The sequence below is a fragment of the Ciconia boyciana genome, chromosome 4 (genome assembly GCF_034638445.1).
Source record: "Ciconia boyciana chromosome 4, ASM3463844v1, whole genome shotgun sequence".
In the NCBI taxonomy this organism is placed as follows: Eukaryota; Metazoa; Chordata; class Aves; order Ciconiiformes; family Ciconiidae; genus Ciconia; species Ciconia boyciana.
This window is the reverse complement of record NC_132937.1, coordinates 95,800,268-95,823,813: the sequence shown is the minus strand read 5'-3', so window position 1 is coordinate 95,823,813 and position 23,546 is coordinate 95,800,268. Positions and strand designations below refer to the sequence as shown.

Here is a 23,546-nt window from a genome sequence, read left to right as displayed (position 1 = left end):
CAATCGCGATCCCTCACGTCGGCAGCTGCCAATCCCGGCAGCGGCCCCGCCTATGCCCCTGCCGGGGGCGCCCCGGGGGCGCGCTTCCGCCCCGCCCGCCGGAAGTGTGATGTGGCCGCGAGCGGGTCCGCCATGGTAAGCGCGGGGCGGCGGGCGGGCGGGGGGCGCCGGCTCCGCTCCGGGGTCGCCGCGGGACCGGGACCGGCCCCCTCTCCCTCCCTGTCCCGCCGGCACTGCCGGCTTCCGCGCCACCCGGCCATCCGCGTCTCTGCCGAGCGACGCTTGCCGGGGCCCGGTGGCTCCCCAGAGGCCCCTCGCATCCCCCCCGCACCAGGCCTTTGAACCTCCTCAGAGGCCGAGGCCCTTGCCCCGCCGTGGGGCAGCGAGCCCGCGGGAACGGAGTCGCCCCAGTTCCACCGTCAGGCCTTGCTTAGCAGTTGGCCTAGCAGTAACACCAGCCGGTCGTGTCTGCGCCGCCTCGGTGCCCTTCCCGCCCCCAGCCTGGCACGTTTTCCGTCTGTACCGGCCTAGCCCGGGTTTTCCGAGGGACAGCAGTCCGTGCTCTGACCTGCGGTGCACTGTGTTGTCAGGGTAGTATTTCTGACCTTCTGATTTAATGGGTGTGTTGTTTGAGGTCTTGCTTCTTGAGCAGTAAGATGAATCTTGGCATTGACTGCTGTTCTCCTTTTTCAGGAATAGCATGAGAGGCCCAGGTGCGTTTGCTAATGAGAAGTATGAATGGTGTATATAGAGTTGACCTAGAGGCTTATTAGCATTGCCATTTATGTTTTCTATGGTGTCTGCCTTTTTTTGCATTCTGTGTACAGAGAATATAAATGAAAGATTTGTATTTGGGTTAGGGTTAAAGCTGTGCTGTGAAACAATCTTTCTTAGTTAAGGTGGAGATCTTTATATAAGCAGTGCAGATACATAATTTTAAAATTAAAAGGAAAAGCAAAGGAATAGCTAAGAGGAAAAGGTTTCCCTGTACAAATGAAGGTTTGCATGTAACTTTTACTTCAATACAGAATTATTTTAAGATTAGCATTTTCAAAATTTTTCTTAGAATCACAGAATGATTTGGGTTGGAAGCGACCTTTAAAGATCACCTAGTCTACTCCCTCTGCCGTGGGCAGGGATGTCTTCCACCATATCAGGTTGCTTAAAACCCCATCCAAAGCTCCTGACCTTGACAGGTTATCCATCACCAGTGACGTATACTGTACAACTTCCACTGAATCTTTTTGTACTTCCCATGTGTTTATTAAAAGATTAATACCTCTTGAACTTAGGGTTCAGTTCAAAACAAGTTCCTAGGCTCCAGATCTTGTCACCAGCAGGAAATTGCTGGAAGTTGCTCAGCTGAGCATTCTTTGGCAGATCTTTTAGATGAACCTGTTCTAATCTGTGGCTTCAAGCAGTGAACAAAGGGTTTTCATGATAAGAGGCATAAATTATCTCAGAAGATCTAAAACACACATACAGAAAACAAAGAGACGAAAGAGAAGTGAATACCTCATCTCTAATCAGTGCCTTGAAAAGGTAGATACTATAGAAGTGCAACATCGCCTTGCTATTCTTCGTAGTACTTAAAAGGATTTGAGATTGTAGAAGAAAGGCAAGAGAGCCTTCATGATCAGTGAGACATTTACATTGCTCAGTTTAACACTTAAATATAACACTAATGTTTATGTCTAGCAAAAAGATTATGGCAGGCATGTGAGATCTTGTGAGAATTCTTTTCTCCACTTGTCCATGTTTTTTGGTAGAGGTTACTCTGTATGCTTCAAGGAACCTGAAGTAAGATGGGATCTTTTAATGAGAGTTTTCTCATGATTTTATGTCAAAAGAGGTGAAAATAAGATTCCTCAGTCTTCTGGTGTTTGAATTTCCTCAGGGAAAACTAACCCTCATGGCATATCCAGCACTTCATGTTCTCCATGATGCTACTTCTGGTGTCATGCGTCCTTAGAAAAAAGGTTGTTGTCTTGTGGGATTAGCAGTCATGAGCTGTAGTTAATGACACGTTTTTTTGAGCTCACACTTGACTGTGAGATAGGAAACAGCTGCTGTCTGTGTATTGTCAAATGGAAGAGAGTAGAGCTACACCTCAGTTTGTTCTCTCTCTCCAAAGAAAATGAGCTGTGACTGTGGCAAGCCACTAGCTCTGTGAATAGCATAATTTTTGAAGCATAATTTCCAAAGGACTTTATCCCTTGGAACTTTCCATCCCATTGTCTCCCGGGCTTCCTTACCACATCCTTACTAACCAAGTCAAAACTTGTGCTGGGTGAATGGCCAGCTGCTGCCAAACAGAATATATATAAGCTGGCTTCTACCTGTCTTTTTCTTTATGTGAAAGCACAACTTGTGTTTGTTTTTTTCCTGTTCACTGCCAGTGGGTAGGAAAAAAAATACTATTTTAACTTAAACCAACTTTGAAAGTGGGTAGAAGCTGCTCAATGGATTAAAAAGTTACTGTAAACAAAAGGGATGCGGTATAATGACACAGCTGCTTCATTTATTTAGAAGCAGAATATGTATTGTTTACTGACTTTCACAAATCATTGTGTCAGTTTATTCTGTGAACTTTTGAAATCTTCTATCTGAAAACTCAACTTTTCCTAGTGGGGTTGAAAAATTTGCCACATGCATGTGGTGTGGTGGGTGTAAAGACAGAAGCAGCCTAAAGTAACGTTAAAATTAATGATGAGCCTCTCACCTGCTGAAGGGTGGTCTTCACTTTCCTTTGTAGCAAAAATGTGCAATTGCAGCCAAACATGAGTGCAAGTACAAAAAACATCTTAGTAGATATGTTTTGTGTCTGTAATTGCAATTTGGTGATGAAGAAAATAAAGAATTGCAGAAAACTTCACAAAGATGGCTTCTTTCCCTTCACCCTCTGGTTAGGACTGACCTCAAGCCCCACCTTACTGCCAAAAAATTGATTTGGGAACTTAACATAAGGACAAACATTTCTGTCACAATCTTTGTTGCTGTCTTAGAATGGTGTTTATAGAAGGAAGGGGAATTGCTCATATAAACAATTGTAAATTCATTAGTAAATATTGATCCAAACCAAGCCCTCGGATATAAACGTACCAGTATCTGAGACGCTGCTTTGCAAAGAGGTTTCAGGAGTCTTCAAGTACAAAGGTTTGTGTTTGGCTTATTCAAAGTTACAAGGAGGAATCAATCCTGTTTCAAATTTGCTAATAGCTTTGGTTTTATCATGGCCTAAAGGTAGATAGGATTAAAAATCTCCTAGTTCATCTTACAGTCTTAAGGTGTCTTTGTATTGTGAATTTATTTTGGAATAATGATGGACTTTTTGCATGTAAGTATTATAATGCCATCAGGCATTGATTTTTTTTTAATAAGAAGCAATTAGAATTTCAGGGGTTTACAGCTGCAGTAACAAATTTTTCATCTGATAAGGTCTTTTCTATCCAGCTAATTTTTCTGGGAATCTTGGGATTTTACTCTTACGCCAAAGCTGCAATGCAAGAAGATGCCAGGACCTGCTTTGCCACCAGTTGTGCAACAACTGACTCACATCCCTGCACTCTATACTTGTTGACCCCCATGGCAGCTGTGGCGTGCTAGCAGTAGGCACAAACACTGCTAATTGAGGAGAAAGCAAGAAGGATCTGCTCTCCATGTACCTTTTCTCCCGTCAGAATAACTTGAAGGCTTGTCAGATAATTGAAAAGGAGAGAGGAAGGGAAAAATAGGAGACATAGTGTGGCTAGATAGGGACAGTGAATTATGTTGTTTACTTTACTACACTAGTATTGGTGCTTAATAAATCTCATACCATCTGTAACTGCACTTGTAAATAGTAATGCTACTGTGGAGTAGGCATGTTGTGAGTTACTACTTGAAATGTTCAGTATAGATACTTCTGTGTCAGTTTACAAGAGGATGTGAAAATATATCATCAATATTTTGCTTCTGTGATTATAGAATGGAGGAAACTATTTCTTCTGCCGTTGTAAGATGCATCTTTTGATCTGACTTGGGAAGAGTAGGATGCAATGAGTCTACTTTTACAAATTTTACCATACGTCATACAAATTTTATACATACCATACCTTTTAGAAATTTTACCGTGCCTACCATACCACATACCTAAACAGTCCAGGAATGACACCAGTTGTGAGAAGGCCTTTCTTTACTGAGTGCCAAGCAGTTCTTACTAAACATCCTTGACATTGTCTAGTATTAAACATCTTAATTTTATTCAGTAATAGCATGAGAATTTTTCCACAGGCCATTTGAAATTAATAATGGGCTGATTATATATTGTAGATTTTCCACCCATGATCCAAACTCTAAGTTGAACAAAAAAGGAAGTTATTGTAAAATAGTCAGTGTCACAATTAATTTTTTTTGTTGGCTGCAGCATTAGACACCATGCATATCCACTGTAATAGCTACAGTGTTGAATATGTTTTTCTGCTGATGCACAGAGCTTGGTGTTCAAACTTGCCAAAAGTTTTCTTTTTCAACTTTGTGACCAGGGAAAAAAGGTGGAAACAGCTGGCATCTTGCTAAAAACGTTGCCTGTCTTACAGATGCTAAGAATCCAAACCACGCACCTGAAATCTGCCAGACAAGAGACCTGCAGAGGTGCTGTAGGCCTTCCCAGTGCCATGGGACATCAGAGACTTAGCAGAGCTTTTCATTATTTCTTGACTAAGTATGTTTTTTCCTGATAGAGAAGCATTTATTTTTCATGTTTTAAAGAGATGGTTCTACTGTTAATGAACAACAAAAAAAAGTATGTAAATAGTATACAGAAAATGTTATTAATTTCTTTCTAATTCTTAGGTAAATTAAAAGATAAGCTTTTTGTGCAGCCTTTAGAACAGAAAGAAGGTACTATCCCTTTACTGCATGCAGCAACTTCTTAGGCTTTTTGTAAGGATGTGCAGGAATGTAGTTCAGCTTTAAATTGTACAGGCTTTCTATTGGGATAAGAGACATTCAGAGAAATAGAAGGCATGTGGGTTTTTTCCTGCTGTGCTATGGAGCCAATCTATTTAGTTTTTGATTCTTGCTTGCGAGTTTGGTATGATAGTAGAACTTTGACCGTAACATTATTTTCTTAAATTTATCAAACACCAGCAGATTGAATGTTAGCTGTATTGCAAATGTCAAAGTATTCAATACAATAAAGCAAAAATATTACAGTATCTTCCTTTTTGAGAACTTAGACTTTCTTCCACATCCATGTTCAAATTCCTGTAGCACCTTCTGTTACAAACTCATGCTTTTTGCATGCTGCTTTTATTAGAGTAAGGATGCCATCTGATTCAAAATGTGCTGGGATGTTAGAATGACTCTTACCTCTTCCATTCACGCACAGTTTTTACTGTTTCTTAAGATTCTCTAGTAAATTTGAGGTAAACTAAGCAGTGTGGTGTGCAACTTCAGAAGGGAGAGTTAGCTAATTTGACAGAAACTATGCTGCTCAGTTATCAAAACCACAAGAATGGTACAAGTTTATAATTAGTCATACTACTTCGATGAACAGCAAGAGAAGCCAGAACTTACTCATTATGGGAAAAGATGTCTTTTTCTTACATGGATGATTTTTCTCCTTCTGTTCAACTGCACTCTAGAAATCTCTAATGTACAGATTTTTAGGGCAGGAGAGGCAAAAGAGCTACAAATCAAGATTTATGTCCTTTTAGAGTGCTCTATGGCAATGGCTGAACATCACCTACTTTGTTCATAGTTCCAGAAACTACCATTAGGTTCCCTGGTACTCTGGAGAACATACTTAGCTTCAGCATCCTAAAAAGAGGATTATAGAAGTTATTCCTATTATCTAATGAGGGAAGAGAGCAGAGAAAATATCTCTGTAAAATTGCAAACTGTATAATCTGCAGAGAAGACGTGGAGGAAAAGAGATCTTAAACTTTTCCTGCCACATCTAACGTAAGTCTATATTTGTTGAGTAAATATATGGACATACACCTATGTATTACAGTAACCCTGATAGAGCTTAATATTGTAACTTTCACTTTGTTTTTTATTGTAAGATTTTTTGGTGAAATGCTGCATCTGCTAGCTGCTTACACCAAAAGTTCAATTTTGAAACTATTGTCTAGGTATTGGGGCAAAGAAGAAGGAATTGAAATGAGCATGGAATTTCGACATCGTCACCTTGAGGTGTCATTTCTTTGTTGGTCTGTGGATTTGAATTGCAGTAAAAAAACTAAATGTGTTAAAGTCAAGAGAGCTTTTGTGGGAGAGGACAACTGTTTCCATCTGTTAATTCATTGTCTAATTGTTTAAAGAGTTTGGTTATGTTTTAAACAGATTTATTAGTCTTCAGTTGACTGAAGAGCATGCGTATTAGTTCCTATGCGCTGTACTTGCCATTTAAATTAGACAACATACTTCTTCAAGAAATGTCATGGGGAAAGATTTCCTATTATTCTAATTGAGCCTTAGCCTAAATTTTATGAATGCAAAAATATACATTTTAGAATTTTAAATATTTTAGACAAATGTGAATGAGTATTACATATTGTACTTAAATTCCTTGGAAACTAAATACTGGGGTGAATGTGCAGTAAACTTAAAGTAAAAAACCCTATTCATGTTGGAGCAACCAGTAACTGCTTAACTGGACGGTATCTGGATACTTACTAGACACAAACCAGTTTTGTCTAAACACCTTCCTTAGTTCTTCAGTGTAGTTTTGCCAATAATCACTTCAGACTTAACTGATTTGCAAGTTTTGTATTTTTCTAAAAGTTCTAATTAGCATGCCTCTTTTACAAATGCTTATTTTCCATTCATTTTTATCAGATTACATTTGGCAACAGTGGGAAAACAAATTATTTTGGAATAGGTTGGAAAATAATATAATTATGTGCATGTTTTAGTTAATTTTTAGCAATTGCTTTGACCTTCAGGCTGGGAGTAGTCCTACATGTTTTATTTCCTATTATTTTTTCCAATATGATACTCCTAAAAATTAGATTTAGACTGGGGAAATAAGAATTGCAGTACCTAATGGAAACCTTAGATAATAAGCATTTTCTCTTTCAGCTTTTTAAGGGCCTCTTCATTAAAATTTCATAGATTGATTTCACTTTTATATGATGGGATTGGCAGCCTATGTTACTATTTTAGGCTTTTACATTTTTATCAGCTCTTGCTTAACAGTTTAACTACAGTGTAAGCTCTTGCTCATATTTTAATATGAGAAAGGCAGCTAAACGATGGGATATCAGCATTTGTGTCTTTGGCTCCAGAGAACATAATCATCCATCAATTTTATAATATTGAGGAGGAAAAAACAAAATAAAACTTTTCTAGAAAGACTGTATATTCTGCAGCATATTACACAAATGCAGTTGTTATTTCTTTGGAATATTCCAATAATTTAAGATTTATTTATAATTTTTAATTTAATAATAATTTAAACTGATTATTATAATAGTAACCATGAGGCAAAGTTTAACAACTTGCTGGCACTATGATGGCCTCTCTTTTTATAGCACACGCAGATGAAATCATGGTCACACTGCAGTCAGAGATAGAGTAATCATTTTGTAAATACTGAAACTCTAGGGAAGATTAAGCTTTGGTTTCAGTGTTAAGTCTGTTGAGATAAACTGGGAGAGCTTTTGTTTTAGGCTTTCTACCAGCCCAGGGGGACAACAGTATGGGGTTTATGTTCTCCTTCTGCATGTTTTTTTTTCCCTAGAACCGTGATATCAGGTGGTTTATTTTAAATGGAAGTATATGAGGCAAGGAGAAATTCCTCGGGTCCTTCCATGACACATATAGTTGCATCAAAACTTACGATGTAATTTATTATGGTGCTACCCAACGGTTGCATCATTAAGTGGTTCATAATTCTGTGGTGCTGTCTGCAAAGACATGGAACAAAACTGTATTGAATCAGAGAATATAGGAGTGATGGAGCAAATACAAAGTACAGAGGTAGACACAGTACAAAGTCTTGGCTATGGCTGTTACTTTCACTGTAGAAAAAAGTTTAGAGTCAGTGCATCTATTATGGTTATGTCTGCTGAGGCTGAATACACATTTACCCGTCATCACTAAAAATTCAGGCATTCATCTGAGTGTGCCTTTCCTTTCAGCACATTGAATTAAATACTCTTATAAAGTGCAAAAGCTGTTGATAACCAGAATTCTGAGCTGCCTCTTTTTTTCTTTTTTCTTATCCCCAAGTGTAGTAAATTTAATGCTGACTGAATTGCAGGAGTGACAACATTGTCTGTAACAGGTTGACAGGGGCTGTGCAAATGTTATGGCCCATCAGGATTCCCTTTCTCAGCCACATAGGAAATTTTTCACTCTAAATCAACACTTACTAAAGTATATTAAACTTTAGTTTATACTTTAGTATATTAAACTTTTATTACCACATAGTATTCCATAGATTTCTTTTTATTCCATCCGCAAGTTTCTCCTTCCCTCTCTCCTCACCCCAGAAAAAGGAGCTGTCGCACCATCTCCTGCTCCTGTATTGTAGCACACTCACTCGATGGCGTCTTCCAGAGGCAACTGGAGACCATTTCTTGCCTTATAACTCCCTGTTTTGCCCCAGTATCCTCTGTGCTGACAGCTGCGCTGTTAGGGTGTGGACTCGGATGGGAATACATTCAAATGTCCCTAGCTGTAACATTTGTCTTCTAACTACCATATATTCGCATGAGTATTTCTAATAGATGCCACCACTGCTAATCTGAACACAAGAAAACTTTCAAGAGTATTAATTCTTTATTTTTATGGTGTATTATATGGAATGATTTTTACTAAGATACAATATGATCAGGGAAATAATATTGAGACATTTTTTTAAGGTCTAATTTTGGGAAGGATTTTAAAGAGCCTTTGGGCATGTAGCTGTCAAAGCTAAACTCCATGGTGTTAAATTTCCAAAGACTTATGAAAATACTTGCTCCTGCAAGTTCTGCTGGGTACAATACCTCACTAGTGTTGCAGGTGATGTGATAGTGCTGCACAACTGCCGGGAGACGGCACGGGGGGGGGGGTGTAATTACTTAAGTAACACAGCATGTAACTACTAAGATGTTTCCACCATGTCAGAAATGTGCCAAATGCAGATGTAGAAAATTTCAGCATATATAATTAAAGCCACAGCTTGCACTGTCTAAAACACGAATAAAATACCAGTGCTGATTTTTTCTGCATTTGCAATCTGAGTCTTGGGAATTTAGTTGTCTTTTCACCAGCATGTGGACACAGTCTAAAAGATAGCATCAATTTCTCCATGTGATGAAATTTCTTTAATGGGAATGAGGCTCACAGGATCTACAGTAAGCCAGTCAACACATTTGAAAAATTCTGATTAACTACTTTTGGATCAGAGGAACCCAGTTTAACCAAATGAACTGCAATTCAGCTACATTACGGCATTTTCCAAATAGCTTCGTATGTGAATGCAGTATTTTTTTAAAGGATTCTGAGTAATGTATGACTCTGATAGCAGCTTTTAATTACATCAGTTCAAGCAGCTGGATGTAAATCGCCCTTTTCTGTAAATTCAGCTGGGCCATAAGAATTATTTCAGATGTGAAAAGTGAAGCCACCTACTTCAGAAATACATTTTCATTTCCAATTTAAAACTGTAAACAAATTTTAAAATATGCATGCCTGTCCTTTTAAAGTGACTATATAGCTAAATGTGTAATTCAGAGCACATTTCAGTGGAATGGCGTCTGTAATTACAGCGGCACCCTGTGCTGCGTATCTGGAGAAACACATGAAGAGCCCAACAAAGAACAATTATATACTGCCCCTATTGATTGACTAATAACACATTTCATGAGTATACATTTACAGTCCCTGCTTAAGAGGAAGCAAGTGTGCCCTTCTGCCATTTTCTTATGTTGAAGTACCCGATACCACCAGCCTCCTTGGAAAGCAGCTGCAGGAGGAAGCTTGCAGGAATTCATGGGAACGGAGCTCTGGCAGGCACCGCGCTGTGAGATGTCGAGAGCAGCTGTCTCTCCCGGAGGACTGATCAAATTAATCAGTTGATAGGGAGTATCTGGCTTTGCTGAGAGGCAGCCACCCCTGGATCCGGCCCCATCGCGTTCCTAGACCCGCAGGAGCCGGGCGACACTGCCTCCCGTAGGTCGTAAGAGTTGTCTCTGCGGGGGAATTGAGAGTTTCCTGTTTTCTGAAGTTGGCAAAAGCTTGTGCCTAGTACAAAGGCAGGAGTCTGCTGATAATGATGGGCAGTGTTTTGTCCTTGGTGAATAATCTGTCCGTTATTTATGACATGGTAGAACAGAAATGATGACTCAGCTAAGCTAAAATACTAAACTAAACATGATTTAGCAAATGCCGTAGCTCAGGAGAAAAGCAGGTAGTCTCATCTTGAGAACCCGAGGCCTGGCTTTGGGTGTTGGATCACCACTCTGCTCATGTAATGTCCCCTCTCCATGTTCTCACTCATCACAGAAACCTTCCTACATGTCAGCTGCTGTGCGTAGTTGCCTGCATTTACCTTCCTCCACTGCCTACCTTCTCTGTGCGTTGTAATAATCACATTTTCACCCTGTCCCTTTTTTGTCTCTCAGGCTATTGTCGTAGAAAGGGCATGAGGAATGGGAATTTTGCTTCTGCAGAAGGATGGCTGATGCGAGAGGGCTCCTGCTTTGGACAGAAGTAAAGGGGAGAGTAGCGCACCCACTCCAACAGCTAATGCTGCCTTTGAGGGCATGCCCTCAGGAAGCTGGAATCTCTTTTACAGGCTGCGGAGGCAGAGTTGTTCAGTTGCTCCTTGAGCCTCTCTGCTGTTCCTTCTTAATGGGTAGCTCCCCACCCATGGGTGACCTGTTGGACCCCGTTAGCTTGGACATTTAAATTAGTTTGTGTATCTAGCCCCGTCTAATGCATGTATTCAGGCTGGCAGTTGTATGCATGTTCCTCTGTTGCTTCATATGATTCATGGAGAATTCTACATAAGCTAAGGTTGTTTGATTTTTTTTTGTTGTTAAAAGGTTTTAGCTCTCAGTATCAGAATGGTCGTGGATGTTCCAATGGCTTTGCTGCTACTAGAGTTTCTTGGTTTTGTCTCTTAATTTGCTGTTAGTGCAATACTGAACTGAAATAGTGTGATTTTCTTTTGTAGTTGTCCTTAACTATTTAGAGAAATTTGATTATCGGAGCTTCAAAACATTAGAATTTTATGACATAGGAAGAAAGTGCACATAGATCAACAGAGATGTGCCTCAGGCTATGGAAATGGGAGCTCTCATGTGCTCTTAAATCCCACTGAGTTCTGCTTGAAGAAGGAAACTGCAATGTAATATCCCTTCATAAGTGCTAAGTATTTACACTTAATTAAATATTACTACTCAGCCTTCTGGGTTGAGCAGTATGAAAAAATATGAGATATTTAGACACAAATTTGTCAGAACTCCAGAACGAAGAGTGAATTTATTGTATTTGCTTTGTCATTTTTTTGGACTTCAGACTAAATAGGATTTGCAAATGAGGGTAGCTGAGCAAAGAGAAAATACGGCTGTTTGAAGTAAGCAATTGCCTAGTATACTACCTGGTGCTGTTAAGTTGACCAAAATGTCAGTTGAGGCATGCTAAGTTAAAAAAAGCCTGAAACAATAAAACTGCAGCTCCATGCTTCATGCAGCTGCATTATTTTCACGTTGTAAGAAGAATCTAAGTCTCAGATTTGGGACTAATTATTAGAAGCTACGAATCACAAGGACTAGTAGGCAAATATTTCTACTAAAAATTCCAGTGAAACTATTGGGAAAAAAAGATGTTGCTAGTGCTTTATTTATTGGAATGGTGATGTGGCACTTGCTGGAAAACAGCATCAGCCAACTTTCTTCTGGATTTTGTACTTGGTTATGGAGTTACAGCAGTCCTTACATGAGTACCTCCTCTCCCCCCATAATGTTTATACTTCTGGAAAAGATTGCTTCACATAAGCAATGATAGTTACTTATAAGTTTGTGATTAAAGAACATGTTGGCCACACGACACTCAGACTTTAGTTAAAAAAATGCTTGTGAGATGCACTTACTGCATTCTACTGATATTTTAAACTTCAGCAAATAGCCAGATATTGTAACCGTTTCTCAAGAATTGTTTCTTCTTATTGCCAGTAGGCAGATTAGTTTGACTATCAAACTATAGATTTTTACTTCTCCATCCTAAGGCAATTGCTTCATTTGTCCAGCATTTTCCATATAATTTGCACTTCTAAAAATTTATTTATAGTAAAGTTGTTTTTAAATTTAAAATGAAAAGATGATTTGAAAATAAAATTAATTGGTTATCTTTTTGTAGTTCAGGTGGGTTTAATTGTATATATTTCTACAAATCTGTTGTATTTTGGGTGTAGTCTTCATAAAGCAGTATATTAACAATCCTCCTGCATATTTCTTGTTATTCTCTGTCTTGGCTGCCACTGGTTTAGTTGTCAAATACTATTCACCTCCACCTTCACCACCACCACCACCATATTCTGTTGATGCAAACCGCAGTTACGCTTATTCTTGGCCAAGAGGGAACATCTGTTTTCTGTAACTCTTAGCCTGCTGCTAATGGGTTTTCACAAACTGGCTTTGGAACAGGTGCCTGGGAGCAAAGCTGTAAGGTTATCATTTTGCGTGCTGTTTCTTTACCCTTCTTGGGATGGACTGAGAAGGAAAAACCTCAATTCTTCCACCATTGTGTGCAATGGGCTATTAAAAGAGTTTCTGGCTCACTGTCACTGTAGGTTTCATTTTTGTTTTTAATGGGTATTGTCTAGGGCATCACTTACTTTCTCCAGCTTATGCAGTGAGGGAAGTTTTGTACTGCAAAGATGTAATTTTTCTTTTCTGATTTTTCTTCCGTAGTCTGCCATCTTCAACTTTCAGAGTCTGCTGACTGTGATCTTGCTGCTCATATGTACCTGTGCTTATATAAGATCCTTGGCTCCCAGCTTACTGGACAAAAATAAAACTGGGTATGTAGTCTGGTCATTTTAAAAATACACAAGCTGTTTGCTTTTAACTGCAACGTTTTACTCTTAGTATCTTCTAATGACATGTGATAATACAAATCCTATTTTCAAAAATTTCTCTCTTTAAAGATAAAAATCTTAATTTTATGCCTTACAATAGAAGGCAGTAAGGTATTTGCAAGCACTTAGTTGCAATTTTTTAGTAAGAGTTTATTAACTAACAAAGCCAGCTAATACTGCTTTATTAGTTATTTTCTAGATTTGCAACTTTCTCGTTCGATGCTTATTCAAGATACAGAAATGAGTGACAGAAATAAAACATTTTCCTACACGCAGCTATTGCTGTAATGATTTATTTTTGATTCTTAGGGTGGGTAAGAAAACAGCAGAAGCTCTCTTTTTGTTTGTTTTCAAGATAGGTGTTTTGGAGGTACAAGTTTGAAACACAGCTTTAGCAATAATCTGTAACTCAAATTATTTTTTAAAGTAAGCAACACTATCCTTATGTATGGTCTCTTTAAGTCATAACGTGTTCAAGGCCAGGCTGGATGGGGCTTTGAGCAACCTGGTCTAGTGGAAGGTGTCCCTGCCCATGGCAAGGGACTTGGAACTAGATGATGTTTAAGGTCCCTTCCAACCCAAACCATTCTATGATTCCATGATTTTAAAGTAATGATTGGGCAATTTTGACCTAGAAACCACTGAGGCCATCTGTAGTACTTCAGTAATAGTCACCTGAGGTTAATACAAAGGAGGTAATATTTATAGAAGTAGGAGGTAATTCTAGCTGATAATGTTCTAGCTGGAAAAAACAAGACAGGGTTTTTTTTGGGCGCTGGTGTTTGACTTGTCCACTTTTTCTATTACATCATTTGCTCTTAAAGAAAATGTTTTTTTTCCCTAAGTATCTTCTGTCACTTCTGCATTTAATTTTCAGAAAAAGTGTCAAGTTTTAAGTAGACCCTTGTCACCAAGAACCTTGAGTGTTTGTCTTCTGAAAACCTTTGTTGTAATTAACCTCTGGAATTGCTATTTTATCACACAAGTTTTCTTTTAGCAGTGTAAGATACCCAGATTATGCTAGCTTTTTTTTGATTTGGAGTTCTAACATGAAAATGCTTGTGACCTTTCATATGAGGCTGTGAGGTTGCTACTGAGAGATTTCTTTTGATAAAAGTAAAGATGGAAAGAAAGGATGACTTCATGAAGGACTGGGGGGGGGGGGCGGAGGGGCAAGGGCAAGGGGAATTTGGGTGTCTGCTAGTGGAAGATAACACAATAGTCAATGAGATATACACAGTAAGAAGTAAGAATATTTATTTTACTGATTAAAATTTTAGTGCTGTTCTTGGCAAGGAGTATTTCCTTTAATCTGGAGCTACTCTGTTTATTCTTGAGGCAAATCTGTCTGGAGTACAATAGAACTCTCTTCATAAAATGTTTTCAAAGGGTGCTGACACAGTGGAGGAGTTGGGCGTTTGATCTGTAGGTTTGTATTTATATAGATGTTGGACATACTATTTTATTTTTGTTTTATATATACGTATGTAGACTACTTTGTACTGGAGAATAAAATGTTGGCCTGGAAGCAATGAAATTTGTTTCCTGAATGGTAGATGTTTACATGGAGCTCATATGCTGTTAAACCCCTGTCCCTCTTCACTAACATATTCCATGCTCAAATGGAAATGTCTAGACATACTGGATAAAATAAATTCTAGTGATATTTCATTTTACCACAGAGATGATCTTACCTCATTGTTCCTGCTCCAAATTAATAGCATAAAAAAGTAGCAATAAAATATTAAAGTGACAGGAGAAATGTTGATAGTTATTCACTATATTTCTGACTGAGTGGTAACTTTGGTGAAGATTTAAATCTGTTGATAGTAAGTAAAGAAACATGTTTCTCTTGGTTGAGAGACTGTTGCAAAGTGATGTCACCCATCCTCATAACACTGTATGTCATCCCGTTGACTTCTGCCAAAATGTGTCTTTTCCTACCAAACCAAACAGAATTTTAAACCTTCTTTTTCCCTGACGCGTCTTGAGTGCTTCCATGTGCTTTGTCCTTAGCAATAGCGTTTAAGGTTGGGAAAGCAAGTGGAGATTTACTGTTTCATGCTAACTAGAAGAGAATGCATACCACAACAGAATTCTCTCCTCCCTGCTAACCAGAAAGTTGTGTTAGCTTATATGCAGCAGAGGTTTCCTTTGACTTGCCATAAGCATTGCAGTGGGGTATCTCTCACACTCCCTCCTGCAGTGGCAGTGGGGTTATCCTGGTAAACACATGGCAACTGCATTTTGCAGCATTCCCAGTCTAGCAGCCAAAGTCTAAAGCCCCACTAACCCTTTCTCATTTTACGGGGTTCCATTTCTTCACGTTTTTTGTTCTCCAGATCACCAACACCACTTTCACCATCAGTGCTTTTAACATTAACACTGAAAGCCAGAAATATGCAGTAGCCCGTGCACATTTGACTTGTGGCTGCCAGAAAACAGCAGGTATGCGAGCCAGACTGACACGTTTCACCGGCATCAAAACAAGGATGAAGATGAACATGAAGGGGGGAATAAGGAACAGTGCAATTACTTTGAGTAGTTGCTTCAGGAGGAATTATTTTGGAGCAGATTCATTCAAGGCAGCATCATTTCTGTAATAGTCAAACAGGTTTTGACTTGAGGAAGTGCATGTTGTGGACCTGAGATGAACAGTAATGGAAAAATTCAGGAGAGCAGAAGGCCTGCACAGGCTTTTCTTCCAATGTGAGCTCCCCGGTTCGTCCAGAGGCTGTGATTATAACTGTTTAGAAGGTCCAGATTTCAATTTACTTTTGCTCAGCAGCAAACTATGTGGACAAACAGATGTACAGAGCTGTTCCAATAGCAGAACAAGCCTCTTAAAAAGGTACTGCTGTCATCTGTTGGAAGGCTTGTCAGTCCTCATGTCAGTGGTGACTTTAAGTTCATAAATTGTTAACTGCTGTAAGGGTAGCTGATGAAACCCGCATTCTAACTGTTTTGTACCTCCCACATCAGCAAGGAAAATTCATATTTTTGCCAAGAAGGGGGTTTTCTATGGCTAGGAACAATGTACAATACTTCAATTATAACTTTACATTGTTACACACGGTTGAAAAAAACCCTGAGAAAGCAAAGAAATACCCTTGCTGAGATGGTGAGGCAAATTCAACAGATTTATAGACTGCCTGAAGGAGTTACTGCTCTTTCTCCCAGGTAAGATTCTTCAAATATGCATGTGAAAAGGACAGTAGTGTTTTATTTCTTTGAGTTCCTGGGCAAGTTTTTGAGAGATGGCAACATGAGATGCTGGGCTGTGGAAGCTTTTGTGTTGGTTTTGCAGCATGCAATCTGTAAATCTTAATTTTACAGAGAGTAAGAACAGTTCTGAGAGTCTTAAGCACCATGCACACAGTAGTATGAGACTGTCTATTTTGCTCAATAAGATTTAGACATGACTGCCTTTTTACCTGCATGCACCTTCAAAAAGTGCATAGATGTCTTCAGGTTATTTTACTGTGTGACCCCTTAGCCTGGAAAAGTATGATGGTCTGTATGCAGGGATTATTACTTCCCCTTGTGGAGCTATATAGAAGCAGAAAAAATGAGCTTTGACTATACAGAAATACTTTTGGCTTGAGCTGAAATGATCTAAAGCACAAATGAAAAAACCTGTTTTCTAAAAATGAAAATGCTGGAACGCTGTTCGCAATAAATTGGTCAGCAAGAGGTACATCAGTCAAAAACCATTTCACTTAGAATTTGAAAACCTCAGTCAGTTGCTGCTGCTTGGAACACTTGGTTCTCACCTGCCCGACACTAGACCTTTGTTTCAGAAGTAAAGGAGAGGCTGCTGAAAGGAAAGAGGGATTGATGCTGAAGTAAAATAAGACCATAAAAGAGGCCATAAAATATGAAGTAGCGCAGAAATTATTTTTTAAAAAGTGCAGGATATGTCGACTGCTGAAGTATGCAGGAGCAAGTGGCGCAGGAAGAAAATAGGCAATTGCTAGAGCCCAGGGAAGGGGGAAGACAGATAATCAAACCATTGTGGGTATGGGTTCAGAGCACTGTGGGAAAGCAATTGGAAAATTGCCATCACAGCAGGTAGTAGATACAACCCCACAAATAATGTAGACTGAAGTTACTGCTGATAAACATATCAGGAGAAGGAGGAAAAATAATTAAGGTTTTTTTAGTCCATAAATCTATAAATAGACAATATAGTTGAATCCAGATGTTTTTATTGCATTGCAACCAGTCATACTATGATGGAAACCTTCCTGTAGACAAGCTTTCAACAGTTTTGACCAACATTTTGAAAGGCTGAAAGCTGGCTTCTAGTTCAGGATGCTTCAGTATTTCTTCCCCTCTTCCTCCTTAGATTCTAAAGCAGTCCCTGCTCTTGTTCCTCTTGAGCAGTCAGTATGAGATTATTTAAGTTACACAGAGAAATTATGAATTTGTGGTGTACATGCTTGTACATACCTTTGGATGTGCTCTGAATAGTTGAAGCCTGCTTTTCTCCTTTTGTTCTTTTACTTGTGAGAATTAACATCCTGGGCAAGCAGCATTAGAGAGACACGAGCAAGGTAAACCTTGGTAAAAGAGTTAAAACAAACCTGAAGAATTGTTTCATTATTTATTTCAGTGCAAGTATTCTATATCAGATTATACCTATGAGTGTGTTCTGCTATGAGAGGCATTTTTATCTAGTGAGAGGCATTTTGTCGCTAAGGGGAATACAAAAGAGAGACTACAAAGCATTAAATTTAAAGTACTCAGGTTTATCATCTCTCATACCTGCAGGAAAACTTGCTTCAAAATTGTAGCATTAAGAGTTTCCCATATACATGGAGGCCTGTTGGTTATTTCCTACTCCAGTGTTTTTCTAGTTCTGTTTTTTTCTTTACATAATTTTCTGTCTGGGGTACTTTAATGTAGAATGTAGAATTCTGATGAAATCTTGAGGTTTTGAACACAGACTAGGTAAATGCATCTTTATTTTTCTTGCATGCAAAAAACCTTGCTAGACTTACAAAGAACTTTGCCACTTGTTTAGTTCATAGCCTGTACCCTTCCATGCAGATATCTTGTGCTTTCTGATGTCAAGAATAGTGTCGAGTTGACAAACTACGGTTTATTTGGATTGTTTTAGCATAGAAGAAAGAAAATCAGTTGACTTAAATTATTTTATTAAACCAAGAGCCTAATGAATTTATTTTATCTTTACAGACTATTGGGAATATTCTGGAAATGCGCCAGGATTGGTAATTTTTTTTCTTTGAGATCTTTAAGACCAGCGCTTTTTCTAGAGTATGCATTATTTATTAGGATAATGTTTCCATGTAGCAATGAAACCCATACTCATACATCATCTTAAAAAATGCAGGTTCTACCTCCATGAAATAAGGGGGCGGGGGGGGGAACTAACTTACATAGCATCATGGAAGCCTGCATCTTCTGATGTCAATTCATAGATGTGGTGTTATATTTGGAAAAACCTTTTGCACTTTTTACTACCTTAAATAACCAAGGGCATTCTTCTTATTAACATACAAAGAAATCAATGATTCCTTATAAACTGCTATTTGAAATTCTAATGGACTACTGACAAAAGCCAGATATTTACCTTATAGTGATAAAACAACATGGAATTCATAATGCAGTAAGGTTCTTTTTAATCAGAAATGTCTTTTTTCTCCCCTTTCTTTAGTTAGCTTCTGTGCGCTTTTGAATTACGCAAAGCTGTTTTGTCAAGTGGCATCTATATGGCGGCTGATTAACTCTATCTGATTTTAGACATTTTCCCATAACATTGATATTTATATTTATTTTAATCCTTATTCTGAATTTATTTTGAGAAGGAAATGGGAATATGCCACAGAAGTTCAGTCTTAGCATTAAGGTATATCCAAGATTTAAAAAAAAATTACAAATCCATCATCAAAACAGTGTTCTTCAAATTGCATTGTTAATGCAGAGCAGAAACATTGAACATGTAAATCTAGATGTTCCTACTTGTCATTGAACCTAAAGGAAAAATATATGGTTCCCTTTTCTGCATTCTCCGGCTTTGAAAGCGACTTGACATATATTCTTCAGTACGTCAAAAAGAATTGAGGCAAAAAGCATGTGAAGACCTGTTGTTAAAATGATTGCAGATATTGTCCTATTTAGATACTAGACACAGCAGAACCACTTCTAGTATTGTAATTGAAAGATACTGGCGAGGTGGCAGCTCTCAGAAATGAATTTTGAGCTATACCAGCAAAAACAAATGTAAAAATTCAACTGTATTAAGGTTTGTTCAAGGTTGAAGAGAACACCTTACCTTACCTTACCTTACCATCTTCTTTTTAGTTAATTAAGTGCAAGCATATTTTTTCTATTAGCTATGCACAGCAAACAGTTTAAAAAACTGTTTAAAAGAGTACACAAGAGGTTTTATGAGGTCCCTGTCAACTTGAAAAAGTTAAGAACTGCAGTTCATCTGGAATATAGTCTTGCTTTCTCATCATGTACTAACATTAACATGTTTGCGTTTGCTGTGTCCAAGGTAATGCGTGCACTCTTTTGCCCCATATGAACTGCTTCCTTTTCTCTTTTTCGTGTAAAACACTAATTTATTTTCAACTTATCTCTAGAGTGGTCCAATTTGACTTTCTTTTAGACTGACAGATGAGGAAGTAGCATCTTAACATTCCTCCTGTACGTTTCCTTACATAACATTACCATATCCTCAGTATGGGAAATGGACTTGGAAGATGATTCCTATCATTTTATTTGTGTTAATCATAAAGGCATGTAGAAAGTGTAGGCTTTTAAAAATTAAAATGCCTACTGGCTTCCTTTACATTAAACTTGCCCAGTATGTTTAAACAACCTTTTCACATGTGCATAAGATTTTAATAACCAGCAAGTGGTTACATATTTACAAAGTTGTGCAAAGTGATGTTTAATCCCACCACATGGTGATTTCTCTTTTAAGAAAATTAAGAGCAGGAAAGTATAACCCATATGAAAATTGTATTACTCTAAACTGTAGGAGGTAGACTTCCTCAAAAATTTATTTTAAACAGATGTGAAACTGCAGACATTAATTCATTCTGTTATCTGAAGTTTAATTAAATATATGCCAGATCATGACAACATCTTGTAATGTCACTGTGGCAGGCATTCCTGCTTATGGGAGGTATCACTACAAGTATTTTATTTTTCTTTTGCTATGGGAAGTTTGTTCCTCCTATATTTGAAGGTCCTGCTGGTAAAAGAGACTTTTTTTTCTGAGGATTACACCTTAATGCTAAACTTGGAAGCCTTGGCAGTGCGGGTTTTTTTCTTTCATGCTTCTGCGAAAACTTCGTCTCAGAAAAGATGGTTTATAGTAAGACAAAAGACCTCGCACAGCAAAAGGAAATTGAACTTTGTTTGTTTAAAGCAAACAGCTCCAGCTCTGTCTTTATGCTTCTGAATGCGTGAAAACAGGAATCTTCTCTTTAAAGAGTTATTGCTGTGTTAACACTTTCTGACAGTTTTGTAGCCTGGAAGTACCATCCAGTGTAGGGGACTCTCTGCTCTACAGAGAGAAGTCAGTGGATTCATGAAGAGTAATGCTTAAGTAGAAGAGTAAAAATGCCTGGCTAATTAAATGGAGGAAACACCCATGTAAATAGGTAGCAGTCTAATTAACATTAGTAAAATTCCCCTGATTGTGTTACAGCTCCCTACCTAAGATTCTTTTTTTTTCATAGTTTATTTGGTGGACAAGAGACCTCTGTAACATTTTGCTCTGGACCAAATAGGTGGGAATGGATCTTTCTCAATTGCCTTTGCCACCAAATATAAGTCTGTTAATGGAGTAAACTTAACTTTCATCCATGGTCTGCCCTGGAAAACTGTAACACTGATTTGAAAGAGTCAGAAATAGAGACATCTGTGCAACTTCCGTAATCTGTTAACCATTTTTATCACTAACCTGAAAATCTGTGGACCAGACCCTCTCCACATGCTAACAATGTTATGTCTCTCTAGCAAAGAAAAAAGACAGGCATCTGGCCACATCTGGGCTGCTGTGAGCTTCCCAGCCAGTTAGTTGGCCCCTACACGATACAATGCATAGAAGATGCACACTGCATATAGCAGCTGTCATGGCCAGACAGCATAGAGGTACACCTCTTCTCAGCCAACACGAAACAGCTTTTGTGCAGCAATAGCCCTTAGCCAGAGCTGGGAACAGAGCCAGTAAAACATTTGGTGTCTTGATCAGCTTTCTAATGCCTGTGTCCTGACTCTCTTTGGCACTAAGAGATAGCAGTAATACATTTTTATTTTTTTTTAATGTTTTCCTTGGAAACTGCATCTCAGAAAAGATGGTTTATAGTAAGATAGAAGACCTTGCATTGACCTTTGCTTAAAGCAAATAGCTTCAACACTGTCTTTATGTAGCAATACATCCTATCCTACATCTTTGTTTTCCACTCCCATGCATGTTCTTCCTCAATACACAACTGTCGTTGTAGTAGCATTTCTCCAGCTAGAAATGTTGAATATTAATTTGCATGTGCAATGGAATAATTACCGTGTTAGGCTAGAAGCAGCCTAGATCTGTTTAGTCATGCCTGAATTTTTATTTGGTTTGGGTATTTTTCTCTCCCCCCAGGTGAACGGAAGAGCCCGTACGTGGCTGTGTGCTGTGTCGTGATGGCCTTCAGCATTCTGTTTGTACAGTAGCAACTGGAGAGTGTCCCCTACACGCTACTACCAAAAGCAGAGCACGGAAGAACTTCTGGCAGGAAAAGATGGGAAAGTGTCATCAAGTCTCCTCTTGCACATTGGATAGCCTGTCTCTTAGTGGACACCCCCCCCTGCAAACGGACCATCATGTACAGTATTAGTGATCATAATGTAACTAACTCCAGATGACAGGTACTTATTAATGTCAAGTCAGTACTGACACTCCTGATGTAACTCTTGAAAGAGTGTCTGTGTATATCTGAGTTTTAGGGGAGCTTTTTTTACACCATGCGGTTGAAAAGGCTTTTAATTTTTTGTTTGATAGACCTATTTAATGAAACTTAAAAATGATAAATCTAGCAATGGCAGTAAGACCACTCTTACAAGAATAAAGAACATTGTGACTCTAGGGTATGTTTACAAAAGTATTTTCCATTCTTACTGTCTGAAGAATTCCTGTCATTTTGTGATGGTTATACTCGCATACTAAAAATATGACCTCTGGCCTAAGTTACATTCAGATTTTTTCTAAACTTGTAATTGCTCAAATTATCTATCAATATTTTTATAGTTAAGATAAGGTATGAATAAAGGCAGGGACCATAATTGTAGTGATGTCTGACTAGCTGCTGAGAAGGCACAGATGTGGCATTTGAGAACCTGGACTGCTCTGTGTAAAACATCGTATGTATTCATTTTTAGAGATCTAATTCTCAGGTAAATCATTCCCCAACTTTTTTCAATATTGTGACAAAAAGATTCTAAAGTCTCTGCTGTTGTTGCATGTAATACAAGGTTGCTAAATCAGCTAAGTGAACAGTTAGCTTCTTGGGAGTCTGCAGATAAGGAAGTTGCATGTCCCAATATTCTAAAGGTTAAAGAAAACAACTAAACTAGATTACACTCACGATTGATAAAGATTAGATTACCTTTGTTAATACTTGCCATTAGCATTTATTCTATAATTTTGCAAACTTTCAGTAATCTAGTGATTTATTTTAATAGTGCCTGACAGGTGTGTTTACAGCAGACAACTATAGACTTCATATTGACTGCATTTGAGAGAGTTGTCTGTCAGCAGTATTTTTTGTTGGTCTGAAAAGGTGTGTGATCAGAATAAGCTAAGCTGACAATAAAACACACTGAAAGGTATGTAACTGTTGTCATTCTTGTTTGAAAAACTTGTTTCATAGATCCAAATTACCCTGCATTTAGAAATAAAGTGATTATTAGTTAACTACCTTTATATTATCTCACATACACCTGCATATCTAAATCACCATCAGAAGTACTCGTCCAAAACTCTTTTCTAATCTGGAGCCAGGAAAAATAGATTTCTCCAATTTAGGCCAAATAAATAGCCCTGGCTGTAAACCAGGCAGGTTCAGAGGAGTACAGAGCTGTATGATGATGATCATACTGTGCACACATACAAGCCTTAAACTATGCAGGAGATCTATGGAGAGGCAAAATCTATTTCTGTAACTTTAAATGTGGATACTGCTCCAAACATAGCATCAAAGCAACTAATTTCTGGATTTCAAAGGTGCTATTCCTACACTGAGAGAGAGGGAAATTCCTAAGGAGTCTTGTTTGTTGACTGTCAGGTGTATAAGTGTTCAAAATATGAAAAGAATCATCTCATAACTTTTTATATTAAGCAATTATATTCTAGTTTTTGATATTTATAGGACTTTATTATAAATAGTGGTGTTTGTATGATATTCACACATTTCCAATTAATCTAAAGCTGTCCTAGTTATCAGATTAATTGTAATAATCTTTT

The 23,546-nt window shown here is 38.2% G+C and overlaps 1 protein-coding gene across 1 annotated transcript; it reads left to right on the top strand.

The window, feature by feature from the left end:
• Positions 1-18: 18 nt before the first annotated feature.
• On the top strand, positions 19-22,912 carry TMEM167A (transmembrane protein 167A). The gene is made up of 4 exons (XM_072860699.1): positions 19-135; positions 12,894-13,003; positions 18,260-18,294; positions 21,687-22,912. Exons 1-4 carry the CDS (start codon positions 133-135, stop codon positions 21,755-21,757), a joined length of 219 nt encoding a protein of 72 aa, XP_072716800.1. The 5' UTR covers positions 19-132; the 3' UTR covers positions 21,758-22,912.
• Positions 22,913-23,546: the final 634 nt, after the last annotated feature.